The 23745-nt window shown below is 46.4% G+C and overlaps 1 protein-coding gene across 4 annotated transcripts in view; it reads right to left on the bottom strand.

Annotated features, from left to right (window-relative positions):
- Positions 1-2715: 2715 nt before the first annotated feature.
- The window catches only part of DPF3 (double PHD fingers 3), a 285832-nt gene continuing 264802 nt past the window's right edge, over positions 2716-23745 (bottom strand). For 2 of the 4 annotated variants that reach the window (XM_061156751.1, XM_061156750.1), the window contains 3 exons: positions 15763-15875; positions 9052-9133; positions 2716-8513 (listed from right to left, as the gene is read on the bottom strand). In XM_061156751.1, the coding sequence (XP_061012734.1) occupies positions 8443-8513; positions 9052-9133; positions 15763-15875 (266 nt within the window). In that variant the 3' untranslated portion in view covers positions 2716-8442. Of the gene's footprint in view, positions 8514-9051; positions 9134-15761; positions 15876-23745 lie in introns of those variants that run through there. The other 2 variants (XR_009695069.1, XR_009695068.1) reach the window with 2 other exon arrangements.

Raw genomic sequence — 23745 nt, 5'->3', positions numbered from 1 at the left:
CCTGGATGGGATCCAAGTCAGATGGCCTTCCTCTCTCTCCTCCTGCCGGCACAAGAGACTGCTGAAACTGGGTCAGTCGGAAGAGCCTTGCCCAAAGGCTTTCAAGCAGATGGGTAGGTCAAACCCAGAATGCACTTCGGGTTCTCAAGCATTTTAAAACCAGACCCCCAGCCAAGCATCATGAAAGCCTCATGTCCCTGACTCTCCACAGAGATCACTAAAACTGCCTTCTAGGAGCCAGTGCTGTCCAGGGAAGAACGTTTCCCAGAACCTGCCCAGCAGAGGAAGTGAAGGCTGCTTTAGGCCAACTCTGAGCTGACACCAACCCAGGGGCAGATACGAGCCTTCCTCTTAGCCCAGGTGCTCAGCCTGAAAGCCAGTTTGGGGTGGCTTCTTCAGGGAATAGCTAGAACTTGGAATCTGGCTGTGACGTTTGTAGAGGAAGGGCGAGCTGGAGCAAATAGCCAATTTCTGATGCTGTCAGACAGTGGGAGTCTAGTGGAGCATGAAGCTCAGATCTGACGAGCACCTGGCCAAAGGAGGACAGAAAAGGTTTACTGAAAATACCTTTGACATGCCCTCCCCTCCACCTCCAAGCCAGAAACGCTGTGCAGCTGGGACAGCCTGGCTGGGGTCTCCGTGGGAGTCCACCCAACCCATGCATGAGGCCTGCGTCCCACCACTCTTCATCTCTGCTTCCTCCAGTGGGGACTGGACAAGGCCGTTATGAGGGTCCCTTTCGACCTCTGATCAGGCCCTGCCAGTTGCACCTGCCTGCCCATCACCCAGCGGCCCAAAGGCAGCTTCTGGAGGCCCAGGCTCTGAGTCCCTCCAGCTGGCGACACACTCCAGCCCAGGTGCCTTCATCATCTCACTCCCGTTCCTGTTAAGGATGCTCATCTTCCCAGGGCAGCCAGTGCTTGGGAGACTTAAAAGCCACCGAGCTGAGGTCTGCTGCACTCCTCTACCCCAGCCCCAGAAGGTGAGAATAACGGGACACCTAGGCCTGCTCATCTTCTACAGACCAACATGCGTCCTAAAGACCCAAACACACGCATACCTTCCCTGATGGCACGCCATCTGACATGTGATCAGGGTTTCTTGGGGGAGTGGAATTTTAAGGCTGAAAAGAAACTGAAAGGTTGCTCCGGGATGTACTTTATTCCGCCAGACCCTGTGGTATCTAGCACACTGCCCGGTCTATAGTCCATACCCCACCAAGTGTTTTGGCCAGTACCAGCCTGCCCAGCAGTCCTTCATGGCAGGCAGGAAATGTGTTCATGCCCCTCTGGAGGAAAGATGCCCAGAGTGGGCAAATGGAACAGATGAGTGGTGGGTACAAGGATGGACACATTCCCTTTCCTGGTTCAGGGCACAAATGCCCCCTAGGCATCTGAGCATCTCTTGCCAAAGCATGACTCTCTGTCTTCCCAAATGCCACATGGGCCAGATGCATCGATGAGCCATGACCCTGCCTCCCTACCCCGCCTCTCTCCAGCCACCTGCCCCCACCGCCTCTGCTCAGGGATAACTGTTCTATGTTTTCATGCTCTCACTCACATATTTGTGTTTTCCTTTTTTTTTCCTAGTACCTAATTTAGGCCTTCAACTACGTGGTGAAAATGTGCAGGGAGAAAGTGTTTTCCTTTTCTTTTGTGCTACTGTTTCTTTCCACCACCACCCCATCCTGCAGCATCCAGCCTGGCAGGAGGAAAGGGAGGGAAGGTGCAGGAAGGGAGAAGGCTGGGTAAGGAAGAGGAGAACCCATGGTCTCGGTGGGGAATGATCATAAAAGGGCAAAGTCAACAAAACCACAATCCCAGTGCTACCCAGAAAATCTTTGCATCCCTTCAACAGAAAGCAGAACCAAGACTTTTTTTCAGGCCCCCAACTGTTGCCAAACATCTCCCCTAAGGAAGCAGAGGAGAGGGATGAGAGAGTCCTCACAGCCAATGACTTTCCAAGCACAAGGATTCCTTTCCAACTCCCTATGGTTGTGCAGGGGCTGGAAGCTGGGGGAGCTGGCCCGGCAGGAACCTCAGGGAAAGAAAGCATCTTGTCTGGTGGCTTCTGGTTACCAGCAGGTTCTCCTTCTCATCCTGGAGCAACACAACGGTTTGCTTTGGTTCCCTAAGCCACAGGTGTGTGTGTGTCTGTGCGTACAGATCTGTGTTCTCATCATCCATGCTAATAACATTGATAGGAATTATAGAAATGCACAGAGGCAAGCAAACAGGATGCAGTCTATATGAATACAACCTGGAGACTTGAGGGGTGTTGTTGTTGAGGGAGAACAGAGGTCTTGGGGGCTCACACCCTGCCCCCCATTTCCTACAGTGACTGCTTACCCTCTCTCTTCCCCACCACAGCAGCATTTTTTTTTTTTTTTTTCCGCCATACTGGGTTGGTGCCATCCTGAATGGCCGCTTTGCTCGCTGCCTGGGCTAGAGGTCATGATTAGTCATTATATCTCTGTCGAAGAGGGTTCTGGCTGCCCGCCAGTCCCAGTCCCTGCCTTCCTCTGGCCTGCCTGGGAAATGTCACCATCAGCACAAATACTTCCTTCTCTTGGTGGGGCCGAAGAGGGGGAAGGCCTGCAATGACTCTCTTTCAAAGCACTGGAGCGAAGAGAGGGAGGGGGTTGGGAACAGAGACTGTGACCAAGGGTGTTCCTGGGCCCTCTGACCCCCGTTCTATGCACCCCCCCCCAAAGCTTCCCACCCAGGACCCTGGGGAGCTACCTCAGGTCTCAGCCATCTGAGGGGACATGGGCAGGGCCCCCTGAGAGCCCGGAGAGTGCCTCCTCTGGGAACCTGCCCCCTTCCAAAGCTTTCCCCTCACACAGGGGGCCTCTGTTCCTTCTGGGAAACCACGACCCTCCCCCTGACAGTTTCCTGGGCCCAGCTCCCCATGGTCAAAGCCCCCTCGGGCCCCCTGGAAGACCCTGAACTAACCCACCTGCTCTGCTCTTTCTCCACCCGGGGCTGGTGGCCATGGAGAATTGAGACCAGATACCCACGCCCTGGGAATGATCAGGAACTGGCGGAGTGGGGGAAGGGGGATGTCGTAACCCCCCTGATAACTGCAGAGCCCCGCCTCTGATCACTGACCAGGTAGACTCAGGGAAATCTGCAGGGCCATGGAGCTGGGTGGGGAGACCCGAAGGCCTGAGGCAAACAAAAGCATCTGTGCTTCCACCCTCTTCCGGACTCACCTGGTGTCTAGGGGGAACTGGGCTAACTGGAAAACCAAAAGCATCCTTTTGGGGGTGGGAGTAAGATCCTCTAAAGGGGAAGCAGACAACAGGAGGAAGAGGAACCCCATTCAGCTTGCTGGGCGGTAGGGGACCTGGTCAGGTCCCCCGTTTCTTGGGGTCCCAGCTGCTGGCAGGCTGGGCTTGGGGACCGGGTCAGGGAGGGCCTCCCAGGCCTGACCCCTCTAGAGGCAGCACCTGGCAGTCCTCCACTCCCAGGGCGGCAGGAGGTGACCCAGCCTGGCCTTAGCCACCACCGCTTTCTCTGCCCTGCCCCCACCTTCCCTCCAGACCAGGAGGACCTCAGCAGCTCATCTCACTAACGTCAAAAGGATGCTTTTTCTGTGGGATTGGGGAAATTTGCAACTATCAACCAGGAGACCCTCTGTACCTCCCACCTCCAGCTGGATGAAGGGCATCACTCCTGCCTGCTTTGGTCTCTGAAGCACCCCCTCTGCTAACCCAGGGGGCCAGAGGCCAGGGGTGTCTCGAAAAAGGTAGAGCTGGCTTGGTGTCCAGAACTGACAAAGGTTCGGCCTTTGGGGAAACAAACAAGCTAAAAAACCTGTTACCAGGATCTTAGGCCTTTAGGGAGAAAAAAAATGAGTTAGAGCATCTCTTTCTGCCCATGCCTTCTAGTTATTTAAGTGCACGATTTCTTCCTAAGGGAAACCCAGGTTTCTGGCCCCCTCCTCAAGGGCCCTCCCCCAGCCCCAATTCTCTTCATTTTACTTTGCCTAAAGTGAAAATATTTGACCCTTTCCACTCCTTCCTCCCTCCCTCTCCAGGGACGTGAGCCTACTCTAGGTGACACAGATGTCCAGCTCGGAAAAGGAGGCAAGCAGGGCACCTTCACCTGGCGTGTGAGCTCAGCTCTGACCCAGGAGGCCATGTCTCCCTAGGGATGGGACACAGGCGCGCCCTGAGCAGGGGCCCACAGTGGGTGGCAGGGGGGAGCCTGGGGCTTCAGGGACTGAAAGGAACGGGGGCGTGGTCCCAGCACCCGCATTCAGACTGAGAACCTCCTAGGGGGCAGAGAAGGGGGTCCTCGGAGCTCCCCCCTCACCTCCTACACAAGGACTCAAAGAAGATACCAGAGGCCCCTCTTCTCTGAGTCTGGAAGCCTAAGGGTGCCCATAATTTTTCTTCAAGAGCATAGATCTGTCTCTTAAATTTGCCCCTATAGGAAGAGTAATAATAATCATCTCATTTTTCTTCCTTAAAATATCTGAACTTTTAAAGGGAAGGGCATAAAGGAATCATGCTGTGTTCAAAGCACAAAGACTAAAATGCACCATGAGCGTAAACTCTCCAGGGTATCATGAAACCATCACTGTGAAAGCCAAACCCTCCCCCAACCTTAAACCTGCTCTCCTCCCCAGCTCCGAAGGAATCTGGCCTCCCTCCCATGGGCTTGCTATCCTGGTTGCAGACAGACTGAGCCAAGTCCAGGGAAGCAGCTGCCCCCGAGGCCTGCGCAGGCCTCCTACCTGGCTCCGGGGCAGTGACGGGAGCAGGGGCGCCTTGGGACTGGCTGGCTCCCGCCTCAGGGGCTCTGACTCAGTGCCGGGTTGAGGAGGAACGTCAGAAGGTGAACATCCCACCAGGGGCCTTGTCTCTCTATTTCTTCACTCTGGTGCCTGCCCTGGATTTGCCGCAGGCCCCAAAGGAAGCATTTCGAAAATACCTACAGGAAACAGAGGGTTTCAACTTCCAGCTTGGACCCTGCAGCTGCACCTCCCCTCTGGCGGGCGGGAGCCACAGCATCGGGGTGAAGCTGAACCAGGGCACCCTGGCTGTGCCCAGGCTTTGAGCTGGGAGGCAGCAGCATTCTTAGCTCCACACGGTGGCCTCTGTGCACACTGACAGGAGCTACCACAGTGTGGGGGTCCCCCTCTGCCCCCCAACCAAGGAACCCAAGCCCCGTGCCGGGATCTTCAGCAACACTGCCTCTAGTCCCTGAAAGAACCCTGCTGGATAGGCCAGATCCCCGCCTTCTCAGATGTGGAACATGAGGCTCAGAGAGGTTAAGTCATCTCCCCAAGTCATTTCTGCTAGAAACTAGCAGAACTGAGCTTTAAAAATCAGTTTTTAAGCAACTGTTACACTGAACTGAACAACAGCCCTCCCCAGAAGGCAGAGCCCCGTTCTAGGCTGCGCTGACCTTGTAGAAGGAGCATCTTCCTTCTGAAATCCCCAGTCCCGGGGTACAGCCTCACCTTCCACCACAGATCCATGCTCAGTCACGATATTCTTGTCACAGCTTGACCTAGTGACCCTGACTACAGGCAGCCTGCTCCTTAAAACATAAACCCCCTTTGGTCAAAACGGCAATTCCAAGAAGGCATCTAACCTTGGCTAACTCACACGAGAAAGTGGGTGTGAAAATCATTTTGGGGGTCCCTACCTGACAAGCCCAGCTCTCCAGTGATGACTTATATAACATTATGCCTTTTAAGACTCCTGATATCACTGTGGGACCGGCAGGACACGTATTATCTCCATTTCACAGATGGGCAAACTGAGGTTCAGAGACATTAAGTGCTTTGCCCAAGGTCAAACAGCTACTCAGTGGCAGGGATAAAACAAAACCCCTGAGCATCCACGTGCACCCATGATTCCAGCTCATTTTCTGGGGGCTCAAAAAAAGAGCAGTTGTTGACCAACACCTTCCTTTTTTCAGTATGGAAAGTGATCAGTGTGACCGTGATTTTTGCTTGCAGTATCCTGCAAGTGCCATCTCACCAGCCGGCTTTGCTGTCCCCATTTTCCAGATGGGGAAACTGAGGTCTATCCTGCAGGGAGTGAAATGGAAAAGGAAATTCTGGACCTTCCTGATGTTCAGTTTAGAGTCCTGGCCACCCTCACCCCGTGGAAGATTCCAGCACCCTCCTTGGTCTGCGAGACTCAATCACACCCTCACAGCTTATGTGGCAGCCAGAATGTCTGGAGAAAAAACACAGTCCCCTCTCCCCAACCCATCAACTGTGTTGAGGTGGGAAACACTCTCTGAAGAGAGTCTGTCACATGCAGGGTCACTGTTTGGTTTCAGATTTGCTTTTTTAAGCTTTTAAGCCATTTGTGGATTTTGCAAACAGCTTGACGACTTTTTTCCTAAAATTAAATCAAAGTGATTTTTCAAATCCAATAATCAGACTTTGAGGATGCCCACTTTGGGTTTTGTGGGAGAACAGAGAGCCAGGGCCGTCGGGGGGAGGAAATCTGGCCCTCCGATGTGACCCTCTCGGGTAAACGGATGATGGTGTGACCACACGGCAGCTTCCCAAACCCTCCCTGGGCCTCCAGAATCCAAAACGGGTGCACCAACCAACAGGGGGAAGGAAATCCCTCCAGAGGAAGGTGGAAATCCCATCTGGTCGGCCCTTCAAACGAGATCATTATGTCCCTGTGTAACTCCCTCTGAGGCCACAGGCCCCTGCAGGAGGCTGACCTCCACCTCTGGCCACAGGGCACCCTGCAGAGAGACCCACACAGCTTGGCTCCCGGCCAGGCTGCCCCAGGTCCACTGGCCAAGAGCAATTAGCCAGGAAGGAGGGCTCTTGCCAAGTCCTGGCGAGAAGGCCGCAGCCTGGCAGAGGTGGCCCAAGTGGTTGGAGCCTCCAGGCCTCCGGGGGGCTTTTTTCAGAAGCTGAAGGTCTAAAAATAACCTGGGCCTTTGTTGTAAGCAGCCGGACCACAGAGATGGAGCTGATTCCAAGGAAGCTGAGCACGTGTGAGGGTCCGGTTCACCGAGACCTGCCCTTTGGGCAAATGATTTTTCCAGAAATGTGTCATTTATTGTGTGTTGCTCCTGTCGCCACTGCTGCGGAGGTTCAAAGGTGGCCTGGCCCACTCCAGCCCACGGGGCTGACTTCCAACACAGACTGCTCGGAATCTGAGCGCCTCCCCACCTCTTCCTCCTCAACACATTTTTTTTTTCAAAGGAAGAATCCAGTGTGGACTGGGGACTTCGGAGACAAGAGCAGACCTCAAGCTGAAGGTTCTGAGTGATGGTCACCCTGGTCATAAATAATCACATCATCCCAGTTATTTGTTTAGGGAATCATTTCTCCCTCATCCTGAAGTTCCCAGAGTCGGGTCTCAGCAAACAATGGCAAACGTACATGATGCGAAAGGAAGGAGTTACTTGGGAAAAGCGATACGTGGTGTCCCGTCAATACTGAAGGGTTGCAATACTCGGAGCTGCAGTCCTCGGGACCAATATTCAGATTCTTGACCTGGCAGCCTTCACTCACCTTCCCGGTTCTTGGTCCACCAGGGAAAGCTCCAGACACAGACCGAATGGAAAGCAGAGTCTTGACCTCTCCAGAGCTCCGCCCACGCTGTGGCCTGTCTCTCCTAAAGGATGCCCCAGCTCTGACAGTCTGGTCCCTTGCAAAGCCATTCCTGATGGACAGCAAATACTGACTGGCTCTGACGGGGCCTCGGAATTACCTTCATAGCATTTGCGCCCACCTCTCATGGCCACCCCCTTCCTCCCCAGCACCATCTAGAGACCCCCCACCCTCGGCTGTCAGTGATATCACTGGATATCTGCTGGGGGTGGGTGCAGAAAGCAGCAAAAAGTTCTTCTTCAAAGAGACGGAGGTACCAGGAGAGATTTCAGAGCTTCACCATCTAGATGGCCTCCTGGTCCCGAGTCTAGAAGTTTCCAGGGAGGCTTGTAATAAATAAAAACTTCTCTGCAGCCCTTTGTTCCTCTGCTGAGTTCGGGATGGAAAGACGAAGCTGAGGGCAGGGAGGCTGTGTGAAAGTTTCTTGGAACACGATAGATAATACGAAACACCAAACCACACAGGAATGATGGGATGGGTGGTCACAAAACGGGACCTTAAAATGGGGAACCAGTGAGAGGGCCACGGTGCTAGGATAAATGTGAGGGAGGGTCCACAGGGCTGTGGCTGGGGTCATTTTTCAAAAGTTTACCATCTTTCTGGCAGAAACAAGGGGTGGGGGGCTGGCTGAAGAACGGAAACCTGCATGTAGGAGGTAAGCAGACACCTCGCCCCTTGATGCCCTGTATCCACGTGCTCTGTGGTTACTGATTGACGTTCCTCCTTACAGTTGGTCTGTCTGGATATACGGGAGTAGGGGCTCGATCAGGTTTGAACTGGGCTCTGCTTCAGCCTCTCCAGCGGCAAGTCACCTTCTATGTGTGTCTGGGGACCCTAGGCCTGGCAGCCAAAGGCTGAGGCTTTTTCTTTGAGCAGTTCCCAGCATAAGTGGCAGCTCCAGCTCCCTACAAGAAACAAGACGGCATTATGAGCAGCCTCTCCCCAAGCCTCAAGCCCCACCCCTTGGCCCTAAACTTTTTATCAGCCCCATTTTATTTTTATTTTCATGATCCAGAGACCGAGTCTCAGTTCCAAAAACATGCTGAAGTCTGTCGCTCAGCAGAATAACGCTGTTCAGAAAATAGTAAGTGCACAGAGATGATTGGCCGATCAGCAGTGAAGACCCTGATTCCTTGGTTGTGCCTCTTAACCAACATCACCAGGTCTGGACCAGTTTCCCTTAGAAACTCACACCCCTGCCACCATCTCAGTCATAGGCCTGGGAAACATCTCCTTGGCCTTCAAGCTGGAATTTTAGCTGGTTGAACTGGGCCTCAGTTGCATGATCTGTAAAATGGGAGTGGTCATACCTACCTCGAAAGGTTATGACCATTAAATGAGACAAGATATGTGAAGCCCTTAGCACAAGGCCTGCACTTTAGTGAGGGCTCGGGAAGTGGTAAAAGTAGCTGTTATTGTTATTGGTGACCTCATCATTATTACCTTCTGGGGGCTCAGCCACGGGGGGATTTAAACAGTACATGTGGTAACCACGGTCACAGTCATCACAGAAGAGTAGCTGGTCCTGGTGGAACAGAGTAGAAGGAGAGGAAGAAATATGGAATTATTTAGGTTAATTATTTTTCTGGCCCCCACTGACCTATGCCACCAGCTTATTTCCATTAATTAACCTCCCTGGATACCTGTTTCCCAGCCCCATTTGGAGTCCTCACTTCCCTCTGAACATGCCATGCGCTTTGCCCACACCTGGAATTCCCCCATCTGTCTTCTGAACTATGCAAACCCTACTCCCACATAAGTGTTCTGCTCAAATTATTCCTCCTCCAAGAAGCCCCCCTAGCCCACCATCTCATATCCAAGCCTAAACGGATTCTTTATGCTTCTGAACTCACATCACCAACAATTCTGCCTCCATAAGGGTAGAAAATTAATTTAATGCATTTCTGTATTCCTCAGGATATTTACCTAGTGAATAGACAGTACTTTAAATGTTTGCAAATCTTCATTGAATTGCTCTGGATCTTACTCTCCATTTGTGAAATGGGCAGCATACTTGTTTGTAACATCCATGACACCTCAGAACCTTTTCAGGGTTTCGTTACTAGAGAAATGCAAGTGGTATTATGCCACCTGTCAGCTCCTAAAAACCTCCTTGGAGGCTGGAGGTTGGAGACCAGATGAGAATAGGCCTTTCTGGCACTGTGGTTAACTTCCAAGGACACAGTTGACACCTTTGCTCCTGTAGTTCTCTCTGTTTGGAGGCTTTCCCAGTCCCTGATCCCCTTTCTTCTGAACCATTCCCTAACCACACGTCAAGTCTTCAAACACTTCACTGTTACAAAACTTTATTAATCTACTCAAATGGAAGTTCTCTGACCCCTCTTGCATCCTCATATACTTTCTCTTTCTTATGACATTTAATTGCACTTTACTTTATGTTGCCAAGCCTGGCATGTGGTAGACATCTGCACACAGTCCATTTGGAACACGGCTCTTTGGTCCACGCCTGCAGAGGTTGCACAGCCCTTGGGGCAGACCTTGTCTTACTCATCTCTACATCTCCTTCAGAACTTCTGTGCATAGGAGCTACTCAGTAAGTCTTTGTGACCTGGTCCCCATCCTCCAGGTTCAGCCCTGTTCTATTCAGTTATCTCTGGGTCTGCTTTGATGGCTTATAAGACATCTGCAAAGTTTTGTAGCAACTCTCACCTTGGCTTTCGACAGTTTAGAGATCCTGAAAAAGTAGATAGAGAAGTTGGAAACCCCTGTGAGCAAGCAGTGAGGCAGGAGAGACCATGAAAGATCTCTTTTTTATCATGCTAAGACCTTTCAATAGGACACAATGGGAAGCTTTCAAAGGGTTAGCAACAGAGGTTAGACTTGCAATTTAGAAAGATCTTACTAGCTGCTGTATCAGAATAGATGCCCAGGTGGAGAGAGATTGGTTCTTGAGGCCGGAAGACCACTTAGGAGGCTACTGTAGTCATCCAGGTAAGAGATAACATATGATGATGGTCTGAACTAGGGTTGTGGGTTGGGGGAGAGAAGAGGGGCCTGCTTCCATTTGAGAGTCATTGATTAGCTGTAGAGAGTGAAAAGGAAGAAATCAAGGGTGTCTCCTAGGTTGTGGTCTTGGTCAGCAAGCCAGATGAGGTAGCCATCCATTAAGCCATGAGCAGAGGAGCATGCCTGTGGGAGGCAGAAGGCAACCTCAGCTATAAACATGTTCTGTAGGTATACAGATCACCTGGTGAGGATGCGCTGAAGGCAGCTGGAGATCAGGAGAGAGGCCTGAGCATGAGATATGGGTTAGGGAGTCTTTGGTGATGAGATGGTGATGAAGGTCCTAGGAGAGGAAGCCCAGAGTATGGGAAAGCAGATGTTTTTGAACTTGTGCTCATGGAGGGGTGTCCATGAACACCTTGAAAGAAAAACACCAATACAGTATACTAACGCACATATATGGAATTTAGAAAGATGGTAACAATAACCCTATATGCAAGACAGAAAAAGAGACACTGATGTATAGAACAGACATTGGACTCTGTGGGAGAAGGCGAGGGGGGGTATGATCTGAGAGAATAGCATTGAAACATGTATCTTATCAATTGCGAAACAGATCACCAGTCCAGGTTTGATGCATGAGACAAGTGCTCAGGGCTGGTGCACTAGGATGACCCAGAGGGATGGGATGGGGAGGGAGGTGGGAGAGGGGTTCAGGATGGGAAACACATGTAAATCCATGGCTGATTCATTTCAATGTATGGCAAAATCACTACAATATTGTAAATTAATTAGCCTCCAACTAATATAAATAAATGGAAAAAAATAAAAATAAAAAATAAAAAAAAGAAATTAAATGTACAATTTTGCATACAGGTCCAAATGTAAATTTTTCTAAGGAAAAAGTAAATCCATAGCTTTCATTGAATTTTCTGAAAAATCAAGAACTCAAAAAAGTTACTGAGGAGAAGATCAAGAATAGAGGCTTGCGGAACACCAAAGTTAAGGACAGGCAGACAAAAAAGAGGCTAAGAAGCAGCAGTCGGAAATGTAGGATGAAAATGAGATTGGTATAGTCTGTTCCAAGGGTTACACCATTATTGTCAGAACTCAAGTAAGCGAAATTGCAATATGATTTAGGGATGATATGAGGGAAAACAAGTTAGAAGAGGGACAAGAAACAGGGAGAGACATGAGAAACAATATTACTAATATCTGAAATACACTGACAGCTCCTACTTATATAAGAAGACAGGATATCCAGGTTTAGACTTTCTCAAAGGAAAACCAAGGTACCTGTGGGTTTAAATGTATCATTCATAGGTTGATAATTGTCTAGCACCATAATCTCTTCTTTTCCATTTGCTTCTCAGATAACTGCCTGCCCATATTTCCAAAAAAGAAAAAAAAAAAAAAAAACCCAGCCCATGCTATCCCCCATGAGAAACACACTTTAAGGGTTTCTTACTCCTAAGTATTTAAGAACCAGAATTCACCTATGGCTACAGTTCCAGTAGAATGGGAATCCTTTTCTGGAATGTACATTCCCACCCATTCTGACAATAACCAGTCTCTCTAGTTTCCTATTTGTCCTTCTATTTCTCTTACACAATTAAAAAGATATATGTATATTTTCTTATGCCTTTCTTACAAAAATGGCCATGTATGATAGATATTATTTTTACTTTGCTTTTTTATTTAACAACATATTCTGGAAATCACTCCATATCAATTCATAAAGATGATCTTGTGTTGTTGTTGTTGTTGTTGTTGTATAGCTACACAGTACTTCATGGTGCCATCCCTTATTCACCCATACTGTGTATGAGCATTTAGGTCATTTCCAATATTTTGCAATTAAAAACAAGGTGATCATGAAGAACCTTATGCATATGTATTTTCACAGTGTTATGTGTATATCTTTAGGATAGGGTAGGTGAGACAGCTGAGTCAAAAGGTAAGTGCACAGTGGTTTTGTTAGGTATTGGTACAAAAAGGGTTGCACCACTTTGTTTTCCTGCTGACAATGCATAAGGGTGCCAGCTTTCCCTCAATTTCATCAACAAAAACACTGTCATATTTTTTCCCCTAATTTTATGGGTAAGAAATGATACCTCAATTTTGTCTACTGTTAAATTTCTTTAATTATGAATGTGTTCAAGCCACATTTTCCCACATGTATAAGGGTCATTTTTATATCTTTTGTGAACTATCTTTCACATTTTTCCCATCTTCTGTCAAGTTTATGATCCTTTGTCCTTCAAACTCTAAGGGTTCTTTATACATTATACATTGCCACCTTTATCTGTAGTATATGCTGCAAATATTTTCTGCCAGTTTGTCAGTTATCTTTTTACTTCATTGTGTTTTTTAGTATGCAGATGTTTATGTGGTCAAACTTGTCAACATTTTCTTTTATTCCTAGCGAATTCTGAATCACGGAAAATCTCACCTTATATTTAGATTAGAGAAGAATTTATCCATGTTTTCTTCTGATACTAATATGGTTTTACTTTTTATATGTATATCCCCAGTTCTCATGATGACTGTTCTTCTGTATTATACAAGATATGGACCTAATTTTATCTTTTCCCAAATGGTTACCCTATTGTCCCAGTACCATTCATGAAAATGTCTATCTTTGATCCAATAATTTCAGATAAACCTTTGTGTGTGTGTGTTAGTGTGTTAGCCGCTCAGTTGTGTCCAACTTGGGCTCTGCAACCCCATGGACTGCAGCTCGCCAAGTTCCTCTGTTCATGGGATTCTCCAGACAAGAATACTGGAGTGGGTTGCCATTCCCTTCTCCAGCAGGTATTTCCAACCAAGGGATCAAACCTGGATCTCCCACGTTGCAGGCAGATTCTTTACCATCCGAGCCACTGGGAAGACCAAACTTTATCTGACCCTAAATGTCCATATATAATTGGGTTGATCTGTGGGTCTTCTATTCCATTCCACTGGTCTTTTTGTCCATATAGCTTTAATTTCAGAGGCATTATAGCAGGTTTTAATGTCCGGTAGGGCTAGACTCCCTTCATAAGGAGCCCTTCAAAGGGCTCCTTTGTTGTTTTTCAGTGTTTCAATGGCTATTCTTGCACTTTTTCCCTATGAATTTTAGTATCAACTTGTCTAGTTCCATCAAAAAGGATGTTGGTGATTTTATTGGGTTTAAATCAAATTTATAAATTAACTTAGGAAGAACTGAAATCTTTACACTTTGAGTCATTCTATCCAAGATCACACCGTGTCTTCATTTGTTCAAATCTGCTTCTATGTCTTTTCAAAAGCATTTAAAAATTTTCTTTACTTAGGTTTTACGTACTTGCAGCTAAGTTTATTTCTAAGTATTTCTCCTTTTTTTGCTATTGTAAGTGGAGCGTCTCTACCATAATGTCTTCTAACTGGTTATTAGTTGTGCATATGAAGTCTATTAATTTCTATCTGATAATTTTATATATTGCTACCTTTAATGTTTGAGTTAGCTTTATTGTTGATTCTCTAGAGCTTCCCAGATATACTATAATAGTTTGTGAAATAGAGAAAAACTTTCTAATTTGTTACCATTCTTATTGTTATCTCTTACCTAGTTGCATTAGCTAGTATTTCTAGAATAATGAGTAGTAATAGCATTAGTGGGCATCCTTACCTGGTTCCTGATCTTAGAAATGCCTCTAGCATTTCTGCATTAAACAAGATAATGGTTTTAGTTCTAAGGTATAAAAAACTTATCATGTTAAGAAAGTATTCCACAATTTCTATTTTCTTGATCATGAATAGTTGTTGAATTCACTTCCTTATTTTGAAAACTGATAAAGGAAAAGAATCAAGTATTTATCCTGCTTTTTCTACAGAATCTATAGCTGAGGGTAACCAAATACAAAGGCTTGGAAAGTTTCTCTATAGAACTACTCCAGCTATTAAACAAAGAAGAAAAAATCATAGATTAAGAATATCACTATTTACAACCCCTGATAAAATAATCAATGTTTGAAGATCACCAACAGTTGCTACCTTCACAAAAAGAGAGATACCAGGTATTACGTACCTCCTGATGAAAGTATACACCACTATTTATTAAGTAGTCTTACTATTTTTATATGTTAGAGAGGCAGAGAAAAAGATAGAGAACCTGGATCTGATCAAGCCTCTAGCTCTAAGCACCATTGTATAAGAAATACAAGAGACAGAAGAAAATGTCAAACACGACCATAGGGATACAGTCAGTAAAATAAAATCATGGGAAACTCTATTGAACAAGTAAACTGATTTCTTTAACAAAAAATCAAGGTGGGGAAAAAGTGCAAAATGAAGGGAAACCCCATATATTAAAAGAAACTATAAAGACATACCAACAATCCATGGGCCTTATTTGAATCCCAGTTCAAATAAGCCATAATAAAAACATTTAGAAACAACTTAAGATAATTAAAGCAATGTTTAAGACAATCAAGGCAATAGAAATATTAACTGGATGTTTGATTATATTAAGTAATTGTTGATTTCTTAAATCTATGTTAATATTTTGGTTATTTTTGTTAAAAAGTAAATCCTTATGTTTCAACTTGTAAAAAATCTATTCACAATCTTTTAAAAAGTAGTCTTTATTTTTTTGACATATGTATAGAATATTGTCAGGTGAAATGATATGATGACTAGGATTATAATTTCATGCAAAAGAGGTGGCAACATTTACAGTACAGGAGTGGACATGTACTGATCATTGTTGAAGCTGGTGATGGGGTACACAAGTCTCATTATTTTCTCTATCTTTGTATATGTTTGAAATTTTCCATAAAAAAGTGGTTTTTTAAAAAAATTCTGCATTTATTATGCTTAATATTTAGACAAAAATGAGGTGACACATTCCAGAATGTGGTGTAAAAAGCCAAGCACATCCCAAGAGTAAGTGATGGGCACCATTATCTATCACTGACCCCTTGAGGGCTGAAGGCCAGCAAGGCAGTCTCTGGCCATTACCTCCTGCACCTGTTTCTAAAGGCACAAAGAGGAGCCAAGGTTATTGTAGCACAAGGGTCCCAAGTGTCCTCAAGCAAAAGTCAAGGGGGGAAGGGTCCTGATGGATATTTTCCTCAGGAGTCCAGTGATGAGAATCCCATCTTCCTCTCCATCCTCAAAGGACTCCCAGCTCCTTGGGTTTCCCCTCCCATGCGGGAAACCCGCACTCACATCATTCTCCGAGGTCCCACAGAGGATGCAGGACTTGCATTCTATGCACTGCCACTTGTAGGTCTTGACAGCCTCGGTCATGTTCAGGGTGAACTGCAGGCAGGTGGGGTGACCTGGAGGAAGCAGAAATGGCAGCATTAAGGCCAGAGAGCCTGACTTGTCACCCCCTCCACACCACATTATACCTTACTTGGAGGGAGGGTGGGGTAGCATGTGTTGGGAAGCAAACTGGGGGCCTGGATGGGACCCTACCCATCCTCTTCACCACCAGCCACAGTTACAGCAGATCAATGCCCAAAGAGAGGAGTGAGGATTAACCCTTTGCTGGGGAGAGATATCATCCAAGTCCTCTTGCCCTAAGAACCACATCCCCCCAGCAGTGTAACCAGTTGATGAGGACAGAAAGTGGTGACCAGAGAGAATGAGAAAGGAAATCACACGGCACAAGGCAACACTATGATAGAGTCAGCAGCATCATCTCCCCAGCATCAGTTGAGGTGGGAGCAACATAAGAGCTATTTGGAGCTGATCCTTCTGACCTACAAAGTTGTTCATGCTGCCTCAGGGCACAGGGGAAGAGACCAGAGAGAGCGTGTGAGGCTCCCGGGGCCAGAGCTGTGGGCACCAGAAGGCTCTGCACTGCCACCTAAAGCGTCCCTCCGTGCCCACGACCAGGGGACCAGCAGAGGTCCACACCCTGCACAGCACCAGGAGGGAGGCTGGAGAAGCAGAGCATCACTGCAAGGATGTCCAGGTCAGACCTGAACTCTTCTCTTCATCCCAAATATCACGTTAGCCAAGCCAATAGCAAGAGCAGGGAGAGACATTAATGTGACCTTAGAGCACCCAGCCCCAGCGGTCCAACACCGGAGGCGTGGCCTGCAGGGCTGGTCTCTACCCTCAGTTATAGCTCACCCAAAAGACAAAGGCCAGCAGCAAGAGGACAACTGTGAGCCACAGAATGTGAAGCCTTTGAACTTCTGTTTGACAGGGACGGGAAACTTGGACGAGGTCCCCAGGTCACTCAGGACTGTGAATCAGAAGGCAGAGCACCCAGGATGAAGCCCATTACTGACACTGTCACAAAAGAATGGACAGTTTTGCCTGTTGTTGGGGGTTCACTGTCTCCAGAGCTTCCAATTCTGCCAAATCCACCATATCGTGCATTGCTTGGCCTCTATCACATGAGGGATTGTGAGCTTCCAAAGGAGAAGAGTACAGATGGGCCTCCAGTTAGAGGCAGTGGTAGAACTCTTCCACAGAGAGTCAAGATCCACGGGGTACCACCACTCCTCCGCAAAGTCACAACTCAGCAGGTGGCCCCCATTTGCTCTTTTCCACATCCTCACAAAGCTGGTTCCATCATGGTTCTTTGGCGGACATTCTGTCCATTCAATCAACAGACAAACCCTTCAGATCTGGGGCTCCAGCAACGCACACCAGACTGAGCTATCTCTGAGAGTGAGAGTGGGGACTCATATTGAGGGAAGCTGGGAACACTTCACAAACAGCAGGTGGGAGCATTGAGGAGAGGAGGAGCCTAAAAGCTTCTCTAGGGCTTCTCAGAGGCCATCCAAGGTAGAAAGCCCCATGGCTCTGAACCGATAACTTTCTCAAAGCAACACCATACCAGTGACCCAGGGGAGAGAGAAACCTTACTTTAAAAGCTTGGATGAACATCCAGCTGATATTCCTGATGGCATCTCAAATATCTAAGGACACTGGCCAGGGTTGTTCCCTATCCCGCTCTCTCACACTGGGATGGGAACAGGAGAGAATACACCAGCTTGAGATTCTGACTGATCTGCGCCATAGATGCCCATGTTCTTAGACAGGACACCCAGGAAGTTTGACGATTAATTCATGGAGCAGATACCTAAATTAGCAGGTTGTCATTGCCCAGTTCCACAACCTCAGTGTACACCCAGCCACACCCACCCAGCTTATAGTAACTATTCATGAACAAGGATTTATTGGACATCTGCTAGAGCAATCATGGTCCCAGACAGAAAAGATACACTGGTGAGCAAGACCACACACACCCCCATCTCCAGATGCCTCTAGTCTGGTCAGAGAGAACTCAAATTAATAAACTACACACATACCTATTTACCTACAGCTGTGTGATAAGTGCCATGAAGGAAAATCATAATTGGCAATGAAAAATCACAGGAGGATCGTATCTAGTCTGAGATGTCAAGGAAACCTTCTCTGAGAAAGATCTTGGAGTTGACACCTGGCAGATGAGGAGGTTAGCTGCATGGGTGAGGGAGAGGATTCCAGTGTGGAGGATGGTGCATGGAGCGGAAGGTACTGAGCAGTGGAGGCACTGGGCAAATTCAAAGGAAGGGAAAAGCCAGTGGGCAGAGGCTCACAAGCAAAGCAGGAGGGGAGGTGGGTGAGAAGTACCCAGAGAGGAGCTAGTGTCAGATGACCCGGGCACGTTATGCCCCTCGTTAAGGATTTGGGGCTTTAAAATCATTAAAGCCTTTTGGGCAAGGCAGTGACTAGATTACTCTGTGTGTGTTTCTAAGATTATTAGATTTTTCATTTTTTTAAAGTTTTATTGGAGTATTGTTATTCTACAGTGTTATGTTAGTTTCTGCTGTAAAGTGAATCAGCTGTACATTTACATATATCCCCTCTTTTTTGGATTTAAAAGAGCATTCCTAAAAAAAAAAAAAGAGCATTCCTTCAGCAAGAGGTAATCTTTGGATGGTGAAGAAATTCTGAACCTTGATTGCAGTGGTAGTTAAGTATGTGATAAGTGCATAGAACAATATACATACATGTATAAACACATGTGTGTGAATATAAAACCAGTAACACGAATAAGGAGGTCTGTGATTTCATGGCTGTCAATTGCCTGGTTCATAGTATACTGTGGTTCATAGCACACCTGGGTCATAGTGTACTTACATACCTATAGAAGTACTATGGGTATGTAAGATGTTACCATTGGGGGAAACTGAGTGAAGGGTGCTTGGGACCTCTCAGTAATGTATTTTATAACTTCCTATGTAGTTATAATTATTTCAAAGTAAAAAGTTGAAAAGGTCTTTTTAAATAAGGAAAACACACAAAAAAATTGTCATCAAAACAAGGAAAACACACAAAAAAATTGTCATCAGAGTGGGAGAAAGGAAAGAGCAGCTGTCAAAGGAAAGAATTGGGGGTGGAGGCAAAGGAAATATAAAGATGTAAGAATTGTTGCCAGGAAACTAGTTTGAAGACAGATGCTGCTGGCAGGAGAAAGGCAAGCACGATGGAGGTGAAGATTTGAGAAGTATTAAAGAAATCATTGGCAGGACCCGACTGTGATTTGAAGTTTCAGGGTGTGGGAAAGAGAGATGATGAGAAATAGTCTCAAGATTCCGACCTGAGAAAGGAGGTGGGCTGCAGTGAAACTTACGCAGATGAGGAAGACTATGGAAAACATAGAGGGACCAAATGGAAGAGAGAAGCACTCTGTTTTGAGCAGGTTGACTTTGGGAAGTCTGTGAGATTTGGGGTGGAAATGTCAAGTGGATGAGGTCAAATACAGGGGTTTAGAGCTCAAAAGAGAAGTACAGACTAGACATATAAATTTAGAAGTTTTTGCGAAATGGGTGTGTTAATCGCTCAGTTGTGTCCAACTCTTTGCAACCCCATGGACTGTAACCCACCAGACTCCTCTGTCCATGGGATTCTGCAGGCAAGAATACTGGAGTGGGTAGCCATTCCCTTATCCAGGGGATCTTCCTACCTCAGGGATCAAACACAGGTCCCCTGCATTGCAGGCAGATTCTTTATCATCTGAGCCACCAGGGAAGTTTTGCTAAACAGGTGGTCATTAAAACCATGAGAATTAATGAAATTATCTAAGAAAAGAGGAAAGAAGAGAGAAAAAGATCTAGGACTGAGATTTAAAGAACTGTTTGAAGATCAAAATAAAGAACCAACAGAGGAAATTGGAAGAATGACCAGAGAGAGGTAAGACCAGCAAGTACGGGTCACAGTGGCCCAGAGGAGGAGAGAGTGGTCTCTTGGCTGTGTTGACTGCCAAGGTTCATGGGTTTGTCATTGTTCAGTAAGGACCCTGAGTGAGGGTGTGTTGCCAGAGCACAGCAGAAGCCATGCTACTAATATTAACACCCTGAGCAATGCCGCCTTCCCTGGGAAGGAAGGTCAGCACATCCCAGAGAGTGACCTGGAGCCCCACAGCCTGCTGGATGCCCCCGAGGGTGGGCGGTGGGGTCGGGGGTGCAAGCTTCAGGCAGCCGACCACACTCCACAAGTATCTACTGAACGCCAGCTCTGTTCAAGACCTCTGTGACCACTGCGCTGAGCTCTGAAGACATTTTCTAGAAGAGCTTTGGACCAGTGAACAGCAGCAAGTGGGCTTGAGAAAGTCCTGTTGGAAGTCCACCTTCCCCCACCCCCAAAAAATCCCATGGGCTTTCTCTGTGTTCCTGTCTTGAGACAGTCACTAGCCTCCTCGCTAAGACTTTAAACCCAAAGAATGGGAATGGATCTCACACAGCCTCCTCCCCGGGTAAAATGCAAGGCTCTGAGTCTGCTGGTCTACAGTCCATGGGGTTGCAAAGAGTCGGATACAACTGAGCGACTAACACTTTTTCTCTTTCAGAGTCGCTTCAGCTCTGCCTGCAGAGCTCCTTCACTCAGAGCTCAGACTCGAGTTGGGGAGGAAAGGCAGGGATGCAGCTTCTCAGCCCAGGAGGGTGAGGCACAAAGAGGTAAGTCACCCAAGCGGCCATTAGCGAGAGCAAACACTACACCCAGAACTAGATTCTGCTTTCTGCGCCACCAGAACAGTTGCCTGTCTGTGCCCATCTCTACAAACTGGAGAAGGCATCTCCCTGATACAACTACAAGGATAAGGCTTCTTCTCTACCGTGGAAATGACTGGAATAATTGCACACTGTTGGACAAAACAAAAAGTTTCAAGGAAAACTACCAGAAGCCCATACCTAAGTTTGGCTACTAGAATTCCTTATTTAGGTCAGGACAAATTTCTAAAATCTTTAGAAGTAAGTGGGTAATAGTCTTTCCAATTCAAAGTGATAGTCACTCAGTCGTGTCCAACTCGTTGTGACCCCATGGACTATGGAATTCTCCAGGCCAGAATACTGGAGTAGGTAGCCTTTCCCTTCTCCAGCGGATCTTCCCAATCCAGGGATCAAACCCAGGTCTCCCACACTGCAGGCAAGATTCTTTACCAGCTGAGCCACAAGGGAAGCCCTCAGTCATGTCCGACTCCTTGCGACCCAATAGACTGTAGCCCACCAGGCTCCTCCGTCCGTGGAATTCTCCAGGCCAGAATACTGGAGTGGGTAGCCATACCCTTCTCCAGGGGATCTTCCCAACCCAGGGATTGAACCTGGGTCTCCTGCATCACAGGTGGATTCTTTACCAGCTGAGCCACCAGGGAAACCCTTCCAATTCAAAGGGGGCACAAAATAGAGGCACACTGGCAATAAAGCAATTTATGGTCACTCACTACTTAAAGATTTCTGTCCTTATTTCTTTTGTAAAGTTAACAATAATTCTTTAATGTGCTTGCTTGGAAATCTGAATTTTCCATATTTCCAGTTTTCTTAAAGCAAGGAATACCTGCATTGCTATTTAAATATCCTAGTGGAGTGAAGTGGCAAAGAGTCAGACATGACTGAACATGCATGTGTGTCCTAGTGGAGCGAAGGGGAAACATCCTTTCCCAGGTGCCCCGGGTAGCATGATTCAACGGGTCATTTATAAGATTCCAATTACCAAAATGGATTTAGAAAGTGGGGTGGTATGCATGAATCATCTTAGCCAGATCATTAAAAACAAGGCCCTTCCTAAGTGTTCCTCCAAACTGGTTCTATCAGGAGGGTTCAATAAATCTATCCACCTGTTTACTTGGTCCAGTGGTGAACTTGGCATGAAGAGACATTCTAAATCCAGCCCTGTGTTGTACAAGTCACTTCAGTCACATCCAACTCTTTGCGACCCCATGGACTGTAGCCAGTCAGGCTCCTCTGTCCATGGGATTCTCCAGGCAAGAACACTGGAGTGGGTTGCCATGCCCTGCTTTAGGGGATCTTCCTGACCCAAGGATCAAACCTGCATTTCTTATATCTTCTGCATTGGCAGGTGGCTTCTTTACTGCTAGTGCCACCTGGGAAACCCTACCACCTTCCAAAATGGACCTCAATCTTCCCTACAAGCTGAAACAGGGAATGTAACCCCTGACCACCATGTCCAGAGACTTAGCTTCTGGACAGAAGTTTTAGACAACAGAGATTTGGCTTCAGGATGCTATTTCAGCAGCTGGGTAGAAAACGGAAACTGGTGGGGTGTGAGAAGCTACTCAGAAAGAAGACTGTTCATGAGGTTTGTATGTACGAAATTACAATCTCCCTAACTCAAGTGGAAAAAAGAAAGCAGGAGAGACTGTCACACAGAGTGAAGTAAGTCAGAAAGAGAAAAACTAATATTGTATACTAATGCTATATGTGGAATCTAAGAAAAAAGGTATAGATTGTCTTATTTGCAAAATAGAAATAGACAGACATAGAGAATGAATTTATGGATACAAAGAGGAGAAAGAAGAGGTGGGATGAATTGGGAGATTGGCATTGACTTATATACACTATTGATACTATGTATAAAACAGATAATTAATGAGAACCAATAGTGTAGCTCAGGGAACTCTTCTCAGTGCTCTGCCGTGACCTAAGTGGGAAGGAAATCCAAAAAAGAGGGGATGTATGTATGTGTACAGGTGACTCACTTTGCTGGAGAAACTAATGCAACATTGTAAATCGACTGTACTCCAATAAAAAGTAATTTTTAAAAAGAGAGAGAAGGCAGGCATCTGAAAGCAGGAACTGCCCCCTGGCCCCCTGAAGGACACGTCTCATGTCTTTCCAGAGCCCATGTGCATAGATGTGGAGAATGTTCCAGGGACAGTGAACAGGACTTGTGGTACTTGAGTGATAAGGCACACAGATAAATATCCAGGCAAAACCAGTATTAGTTTTATATTCACAGCTGCCTACTTCCACACATGCTCATACACAGCTACCCACACATATGGATATTTGCAACATTTTAGGGGTAAAAATATCTAAATATACCTTGTTGATTGAGTTCACATTACAATTGTGACTTAGACACTAACAGAAGTTACCAGTCAGTGTCTCTCTATAGGTACTCAGCACAGTGAGAGAAACACAGTTCATTTTCAACAAACCCTGGGCAAAAAGAAATCTACAAACTACTATGACATGTGTCTCTTACATTATGATCCTTATTAAAAGAGTTTTTTATTTCATTATTGCCAATATTTAATTTGCACTAGGCTAAGCCATATCACTGATTAAATTAGAGCTCCAGGAAAAAAAATTATCTCGCTAGGTATTTACTGAAAACATAAATAAAACAGATACAAATAACTGTGGAAGTAGCATGGTCTATTATTTATTCATTGTGAAATTATAAACACCCAATTATATTTTATTACCTTATTTATCAATGTTGAATTCTTAAAAACTAATTTCTTAGGAAAGGAAAACCTAAATATCCCTGGTTCTCAGGCAAGTAACTGCAAAATTCAAATTTGTGCTCCTCTGTCTCATGCCTGGTTTATAGAAATCATATTATGTAAAATATGTAGGATCAATTCCAACCTGAAATAGCACCAAAAACAAGTCTCCATAAGCATTCATTAGAAAATACTTTGGCTCAAATTTCTAGCAGTTCTCTGTATTCATACACACATACAAGTTCTAATATTTACATATTGCAAAAATACATAAGAAGTTCCAGCTATAAAGAATTCATCACAGTGCAATCAAATTTGAATCATCCATGCTAAAGAGTAATTTGAGGAAAAAAAAATATTACTAGCTCACCTGGGGAAACCATTGCTCCATCAGACCCATTCATTTTCCCCTATTCTCTCTCTCTCCTTCCCTGGCTGTCTCTGTCTCTCCCTTT

This window comes from Dama dama, chromosome 12 (genome assembly GCF_033118175.1).
Source record: "Dama dama isolate Ldn47 chromosome 12, ASM3311817v1, whole genome shotgun sequence".
In the NCBI taxonomy this organism is placed as follows: Eukaryota; Metazoa; Chordata; class Mammalia; order Artiodactyla; family Cervidae; genus Dama; species Dama dama.
The sequence above is the reverse complement of the archived record's forward strand: the minus strand, read 5'-3'. Positions and strand labels throughout refer to the sequence as shown.